This window comes from Pteropus alecto, unplaced genomic scaffold, assembly GCF_000325575.1.
Source record: "Pteropus alecto unplaced genomic scaffold, ASM32557v1 scaffold146, whole genome shotgun sequence".
In the NCBI taxonomy this organism is placed as follows: domain Eukaryota; kingdom Metazoa; phylum Chordata; class Mammalia; order Chiroptera; family Pteropodidae; genus Pteropus; species Pteropus alecto.
The window spans coordinates 15,562,700-15,571,492 of NW_006442107.1; the positions used below are offsets into that span (position 1 = coordinate 15,562,700).

General features: G+C 34.7%; 1 protein-coding gene and 1 pseudogene across 12 annotated transcripts in view; one reads left to right on the forward strand and one right to left on the reverse strand.

Moving 5' to 3' along the window:
• The window catches only part of NOL4 (nucleolar protein 4), a 276,392-nt gene extending 270,224 nt beyond the window's left edge, over nt 1-6,168 (forward strand). For 11 of the 12 annotated variants that reach the window (XM_025038637.1, XM_006919989.2, XM_025038634.1 and 8 more), the window contains one exon: nt 4,245-6,168. In XM_025038637.1, coding sequence (XP_024894405.1) covers nt 4,245-4,438 — 194 coding nt within the window. In that variant the 3' untranslated portion in view covers nt 4,439-6,168. The remainder of the gene's footprint in view (nt 1-4,244) is intronic. The other variant, XM_025038638.1, reaches the window with a different exon arrangement.
• Nucleotides 6,169-8,329: 2,161 nt separating this feature from the next.
• On the reverse strand, nt 8,330-8,448 carry LOC112469276 (annotated as a pseudogene).
• Nucleotides 8,449-8,793: the final 345 nt, after the last annotated feature.

The following is an 8,793-nucleotide window of genomic DNA, read 5'->3' on the forward strand; positions in this document are numbered from 1 at the left end:
AATTGAGGCTCTAGCCATGAAGAAGCCAATAGACACTACCTCAGTATGATCTTATATTAAACCCAGAAGTCTTTGGGCCTTTGGACCTTTAATCGTCTCTCTGACATTTTTAAATAGAAATAAATTCTGCCTTAAAAAACAAATGAACAGCCCAGTTCCCACTTGGCTCTAGCCAGCACACCTCAGTGTCCCCATGCTTTACACTTTTGCTTGCTCTTCCTGTGAGAGCATTCGTCCTACTCTATCCAACTACTCAAGTCTCCTCTGAGCTGAAATACAGTAGTGCAGGAAGAAAGACCAGGAACTCTTTATGGTTTGGGGCAAGCCTGTGAATCCGTCTGGAACTGTCTCCCTAACTTTAAAATGGGACCAGTCATCCTGCTGTACTGTACCCGCTGAACTGCTGAGAGGCTCCGAGGGGCACAGTGTAAGTCCTTTGTGAAGGTCAAGGTGCTGGGAGGCACCTTAAATAATTTGTCAATTTGTGAAAATTTTTTATATATTTTTTTGCTTCCCTGACCAACCTTATAACTTTGAAGATTTGAATAATAAACACATATCGAAAATAATTCCTTTTATTTTTGATTTATATACTCCATCATAATCATGTAGATTCAAAAGAAAGCAAGATAATGAAGTCAACCTTCTTCCAGAATACCAAGAGAATGACTTCTAAATTACTGAGCTATCTCTAGAGTTGTCTGTTAATAATGATCTGAAATAAAGTGGAAGCCATGTCTTAGTTTGAGGCTTATACCCTCGAGCCAAAGGTGGAGAGTAATCTATAAACTACAATACAGTCTTCAATTCATATCCATGGTTCTGCATCTATGGATCCAACCAACCTGGACTGAAAATATTTGAAAACAAAAAGTTACATTGTTGCTGACGTGTACTATGTAGTTTGGACTACAGTGGTTGCATCTATACTGAACATGTACAGACTTTGTTTCTTATCATTCTCTAAACAGTAGAGTATATAACAACTATTCACATAGAATTTACATGATATTAGGTATTAAGTAATCTAGAGATGATATAAAGTATACAGAAGGATGTGCATAGGGTATATGCAAATACTACACCATTTTATATAAGGGACTTGAACATACACAGATTTTGGTATCCTTGGAGGGCCCTGGAACCAATCCTTCATGGATACCAAGAGGCAACTATATTCGAATAAAATCAAAGTCTCTCTCACCTCAAAAAGAACTAAAGCCTCAGTCCCACTCTTTCTCAATTCCAGTTAACAATGACAACAAACAACTTGGCCTGGCAGCAAAACCATCACGAAATGTTACACCTTCTACTAAAATAGTGATAATTAGCCAACCAAACACTGGAGATCTACATCGCTGAGAGGAAAATCCCTCATGATTTTTTTTTTTCTAAATTCATTTAGAACCTTCCAAATAAACTAGCTGCTCTATTTGCTTAAATACTTCTTCAGTATTTTGTTTGCCAGTGTGACCTCCCTCCCTTCTTTCTAGCTTGTTATGTCAGTAACATGATTTTATATCATGAACAAATGGAAGCTAACTCCTGCTAGAAAATCAAAGCTTTGAAAGGCCATGGCAGAAGTGAATATAAGTTTCTCTTAGATGTCAGAGTTCTTGTGTGCTAGTCTTGTCTCTGATCTAATTAAAATTACAAGTGAAGCTATTTCTCTCTCATGGGACAACTGCCTCCTAGCTGATAGGAGTCTTTTCCCTTTAGGGTAGGGGTGGAGGGGGTGGGGCCTTGACCTGTGTCCATATGCCTTAAGGAGAACTAGAATGATAAAATAGTATCCCTTGTTTAGTTCATGAAATGAATACCATTATCTGAAGAGTTATATGTTTAGAAAAAAATCTGTTAAAATACTTTCAAGTTATAGCTTCGCTTTTGGAGCCTGCCTTTAGTTATGTGCTTAGTAATATTGCATTCAAAGATTTTACATATATTACTCACTGTAAATTAATAATAATAGCAATTGCTTAATGAATGGTAAGAACTATAGCAATGAACACTTAAGTATATAATAAAATCTTAATCCGACAATAATTGATGCAAAGCATCTTAACACAAATGTCTAAATTAAAGATTTTTAAATAACTTTAGATTTATGTTTAATTAAATTTATTGGGGCAACACTGGTTAATACGTTATGTAAGTTTCAGGTATAAAATTCTATAGTATAACATCTGCATTGCATTGTTTGCTCACCACCCAGAGTCTAGTCTCCTTCTGTCACCATATATTTGACCTCTACCCTCCCCTCACCTCTCTTCCCTCTAGAAACCACCATCCTGTTGTCTGAGTTTGTTCATTTGTTGCTTTCTATTTTATATTGACACAAAAGTGAAACCACATGGCCCTTATCCTTTTTCATCTGACTTATTTCACGTAGGATGACACACTCAGGATCCATCCATGTTGTCAAAAATGGCAATATTTCATCATTTTCAGACCAATAGAATAAAATTGAAAGTCCAAAAATAAACCCACACATATACGGGCAGCTAATTTTTCACAAAGGAGACAAAAACATACAATGGAGAAACATCTCTTCAATAAATGGTGTTGGGAAAATTGAAAAGCCACATGCAAAAAAAAAAATGTAACTAGGCTCCTAACACCATTCACAAAAATTAACTCAAAATGGATTAAAGACTTGAATATAAGACCTCATTGAATATAAGAACAATAAAATATATGGAAGAAAACATAGGCACTAAACTTATTGACCTTGGTCTCAAAGAGGATTTTGTGACTTTAACCCCAATTGCAAGGGAAGTAAAAGCAAAAATAAATGACTAGAACTACATCAACTAAAAAGCTTCCACACAGCAAAAGAAGCCATCGACAAAAAGTTTATGGAAGATATTTGCAAACAATCCCTCCAGTGAGGGGTCAATATCCAAAATACACAAAGAACTCATATAACTCAACAATAGAAAACAATCCAATTTAAAAATGGGCAGAGGACCTGAACACTTTTCCCAAGAAGAAATACAGATAGCCAATAGATTTAAGATGTTCAACCTCACTAGCTATAAGGGAAATACAAATCAAAACCACAGTGTGATACAACCTCACACCCATCAGAATGACTGTCATCAACAAGAAAAGTATAGAAAATTAACAAGTGTTGGAGAGGTTATGGGGGAAAGGAACCCTCATACACAGCTGGTGGGTGTGTAAATTGGTACAGCTGTAAATTGGAAAACGGGACGGAGGTTCCTCAAAAATTAAGATTAGAGCTACCATATGACCCAGCAATCTTTCTTCTGGGAATCTGCCCCCAAAATTTGAAAACCCTTATTGGTAAAGATATATGTACTCAAGTTCACTGCAATATTATTCACAATAGTCAAGACGTGGAAACAACCGAAGTGTCCTTCGACAGATTGGATAAAGATGTGGTACATACATACATAAAAAAATGACAATATAAATTTTTAAGTAAAAATTTACAAACTTATCAAAAAGCAGGCCTATTTGATTTGGTTTAAATATATGTAAGAAAAGTGTTGATACACGTTTTATGCAAATAAATAAAGGACGTTAATAATCCAATACTTAAAGCAGTATTCCAAGTCTAGTTTCTTTGTGGTATTGTTTGTACTAGTCATTTACTTATTGCTCACTTCTAAAGCAAACTTCATTCTAACATGTCTACATTTTTAAATACTCATCAACCTGAGAGAAAAAAGCATTGACTTAGAATGAAAAAGTACCCAACTTACATCCTTATTGTATCACTTAAAAGTTGAATTCTTAACAGGTTATTTAACTCACTCAGCTATTTCCTTTGTTTTAAAATGAGTTTGTAATCCCGCACCAGCAGCAGAACAATCTAGGATGTTTCAACTTCTATATTGGTAGGGTCTGTTATTTGTTAACAAATATGACAAATAAACATCTGTAATTCCCATCATTTTACACTACAGGGAAGTTTCTTCATGTGGAAGGTAGACTTAAATTTTCCAAAAAAGCACTTGTTAAGAGAAGGTCTTTACTATCTTTCCACAATGAGAGATGATTGCTAGAGGCTGGACAAGGAAAGAGTTTAACAGAATACCCAGCTGCTCATTTTGCATCAATGTTGTTAATTAGTCTTTCTGAGAGGTATCTGATTAAAGGTATCAGCAGCTTCTCATGAAAGAATACCTGAATTAAGTGAACAGTGATTTATGCTCATTGTTCAAAATACTAGAACAGAAATTGTTTATGTCTAATTTTGTGATTATTTTTTGTAGGACCCACTGATCTCAGCATGAAGAGGCAGTTGGCGACCAGTTCAGGATCCTCCAGCAGTTCAAGCTCCAGACCCCAGCTGAGTCCAACTGAAATCAATGCCGTGAGACAGCTCGTGGCAGGATATCGAGAATCAGCTGCATTTTTATTGCGTTCTGCAGATGAACTGGAAAATCTTATTTTACAACAGAACTGACTCAAATGACGATCCTATTCACTGAGGTCTAAATTTGCAGTTTCCACTAATGACATTTTGATTTCCCAGCAGAGATGCTTCTGGTCTTACTGCACAGTCTTAAGAGAAATCCTTCCATTATGCCACATTGTCCTTGATCCATAAAGTGATGTGTTAAGGTGCTTCAAAGGAACTCTGACCTCTGAAGTACATGAGATACTTTTTGTCCAGCCTACTGCTTTTTGTTTTTAGTGTGTCAGCATAACTATCTGGGGCAAAAAGGCTGTATATTCCTGATTCAAGGATAAAACCGAAGAAGCTTGTGGTATAAAAAATAGTTCCAGATTCACCTGAAATATTAGTGGAATTTGCTACTGACTTATTGGACTGAAAGCTGCAGTATCTGGCAAAAAAAAAAAAAAAAGCCAAAATTTCTTGTTGCTACAAGATATAACAATGAAAAGGATCTTGTATTTTAAAAAAAATATATGTAATTTTTATAAGAAGAAAAAATTGTTTTTCATTCAAAATTGTCATTTTTACTTTGGTAACTTTTTCATAGGTCCTAAAAGAAAACTGTTTTGACAAAACTACTGTAAGTACCTTTTCCACATCCCTTTGCCTTCTCTTTCCAAATTCTTTCTACAAAAATAACACTTGATGCTGGAAAAATAACCCTTGCCTACGTTCTTTAAATCATCATATCAGGAACTACTTCAAGAGAAGTCTGCATTTCTGCACTCATGCTGGTCTCAAGCATCCCACGCAACACTGCAGCTTTACCATAGAGTTTTTCATCACAGGATTTTTTAACATTAAAAAAGACATCATTGGGGGAAAAAGTCACACCTTGGTTTCTTACAGCTCACCCCAGATTGCTGCTGCTGTGTTATAGCCGGTCCTACAGCGGCAATTGGATGTAGATGACTGAATGTTAAGAGGTTGCAAGTGACAATCTGAAATTTTGCACTCTTGTGTGTAGCTTTCTTTTCATTTCTTCTGTTTCAGAAATAGTTTCCAAAAGACCATTACCTCTCCTGATATGATTTGTATGATTTACAGTTCTAGGTAAAAATGATGTAAAGAACTCTCAGTGGATGCAGCTGCAACTTACAATGAACTCTCCCCTCCTAGTCCCCATACTTGGCCCTTCTTTCTTATTTTATAGTGTTGTATACACATGAATGGTGTTTTCTTTGTGCACTGAAGCAAGCCTATTTTTAAAATACTTAGAGAGAAGAACATCAGTTTACGCTTCTTGTACAATTTTTTTTCTGTTGTTCAGCTTTGGTTGAATTACAAATTCTTTGTGCATTCCTGAATTTGCCTTATTTCGTGTAAAATTTATGTCATTCGGTTTCGATAATGAGTTTAAGGCATAAGTGATATTTCTTATCTACTTGTTATATATAGTTTTTCAAGTAATGACTGTGATTGTGACCAAGTAATGTGCACTTTTTCTTGTAACTGTGGACATTGCTATGCTTTTTTCTTCTAGTGTTTCTAGAATTACTGTTCCTTACAGTTACGTAAACAAAAAAACAAAAACAAACAAAAAAAACTTTTGTGATACTGTTGGTGAATATAATGTGAAAATCTTATTGAAATATGAGTATTTTGGAAATACATAGATGCACAAACATCTTTTAAGGTGTGGATTTAGAGTTTGCTTATTTAAATGAAAATTCAAAAATTGAGGGCTGGTATAATTTTGTTTTGTTGGGTTTAATAAACAGATTTCTGTGTTAAAACAATGATTGTGAAACCTTATAAACTTTCTGAACAATATAATACTTTTAGCAATTTGCTTTTAAAACTTGAAATACTTCATACCTATATTTAGCACAAAATTAACAAACTTGTATATCCTGAAATTAACAAACAAGACTATCCTATGGTGCCCCAGAATCTTAACATTCAGTCTAAAAATTTATCCCAAGAAGTAGTAAAACAAATTAGCAGACCCCGGGATCTTTAATTATTTAAATGTGATTTCAGAATTTATCATCTTTTATTCCTCGTTTTTACATGAGTAATTTGACTCTTTTAGTCACTCTGGATTTAAGTTGGGAAAAACATACCTGTTTTATGCTTGGGTTTTGTTGTAATACTATCTGGGGCTTTGACATGGTTGCTATTTAACAAAATAACACTCAGGTTGGAGTTTGACATGTACGTGAAATATCCTTAATAGTGATAACAAACCAAATGAAGTGGAGAAGGTAAGTTCCAACAAGGTGCTCTTATTTTAATTTTCATCTTCGGTTATAACTTCTATGCCCATCCACCAGAGACCAAGTTCACCAATACCTTCTGCTTTTTGTACATTATTTAAACAAATGAGGGTCCTGGGACTCCCATCCTTTCAGATGCCAAAATGAAGTACCATTTTGTTTTCCTTTTTATGACTTGAACCTGAAAATGCCTTGGTCCTTTTATACACTGTCACAGGAAAATAAAGAGACTGCATCCTCTTTATAAAGCACTTTGGAGAAACTGGCTGCAGGTTCATACTTTTATTCAAATGAGGTGATAGAAAATTATAAACAGATCAAATACAAGTTTCTGTCACTTCTGCCAGTTAGATTTCTGCACAACAGCAGCTTCTTATCACACGTGTATTACTTTATCACACTTAAGAAAACATGTCTTGAAATAACCACAGAGAACACAAACAAACAGTTACTGAATTTTCTTAAATTGTGTAGTTCAAGTAACAACATTCAGTAAAAAGGTTATACATTTATATGGATAACCACTATTTACTGATTATTTACATAAGGAAAGGTATTTTGTTCACCCTAACCCCAGGAGACCCCGATAGTTACTGTCCATTTTACGAAAGCAGCCAGGAGCACAGAGACAGAGCTGAGGCATCGTTTGAACCCAGGCACACCTGATGCTGAACCCCGTGCTGGTCCCTGCCGTCTGCTGCCTCCCAGGTACTAAATAATTACATTTAGCATTGTGACTTGGAATCAGGCCTTTGTACTAAAGTTTAGCAGTTTTATTTGTGTAGATAAATAATAGTTATTAAAAATTTACTTGACATCAAATAAAGCATTTGACCAAACACTGACAATCTTATCCTGCATAGAGGTTTAATTTCCTTTAAATTATGTTCTCTACATAAAAAGCACCAGTAAAACCCACCACTAATGAAAAATACATAAAGCATGAAGTGAAGGCAGTGACTTTTTAACAATGATGAGTGCCGGTAATGAATCCAGTATAAAAAGATAAAAGGGATCATCCAGCTGAACCTATAAAGATAAGTTCATTTACATGAGATTTTAGTCTTAGGCACTATACAGGTGTTATCCTGCTATTGTAATTAATCCTGACACCATTAATACAAATATCATTCAAAGATTAATCTTTGTGTGACAAAAATATTTTCTAATTTCATATGGCCTGGGTTATAAACTTTTAGTTCATAGAAAAAAATCCAAAAATAAGGAAGGTAGACATTAGTATATTATCTTTTAAAGTGTTTTTGGAATGCAGATGTTTGGCAAAGTAAGGATTGAGTGCAAGCTAACCTACGGGAGCTTACTATATTAATTATAGTTCATCTTTCTGAAAAATAACACTTTTGAAAGGAGAGAAAATGCTTCTGGTAGAGTAAACTATCTCCAATTTTAAAGTCAATCACATTTATCATTTATTTTCTGGTTACAAAAGAAATTTGACAAATATAGAGAAATGGAAGAAATCTCTGTATTCATAGAGAACCAGGAATAACATTTTACAGTATATCTTTCAGATTTCATCTAAACAAATATATGAATTTTTTTAAATTTTTAAATTTTTTTATTTTTTAGGCGAGGCAACCCTTGGTTGACCTCATAGACTGCAAGGACCTTGTCAGCTTAAAATCCCTTATTTCTTTTTTGTTTTTTTAATTTTTTATGCCTACAGCACCTGGTCTTGCTAGGTGGTCTCCCATCCAAGTACTGACTAGGCCTGACCCTGCTTAGCTTCTGAGATCAGACGGGATCAGGCTTGTTCAGAGTAGCATGGCCGTAGACTATGAATATTTTTGTTTGATTTGATTATATATGGTGTTTCCTTATCTGCTTTTCTAACCTTAATATATCATGGATATTTTTCACATCATTAGATATTCTTAAGTATTATCTTAAATGGCTATGTAGTATTATATCGTGTAGATATACCTGTATTAATTTGTTACAGCCACAATAGAAAACTATCACAAACACAAATTACATGCTGGAACCCTCACTGGGTTAAATAAGTATTGGCAGGATTAGGTTCCTCATTGCTTATAATGCAAAAGGATAAAGAGTAACAGTACAATATGTAGTGAGAGGAACATGGCAGACAGGTCGGAGGAGGGCACAGACCCTGCCTTG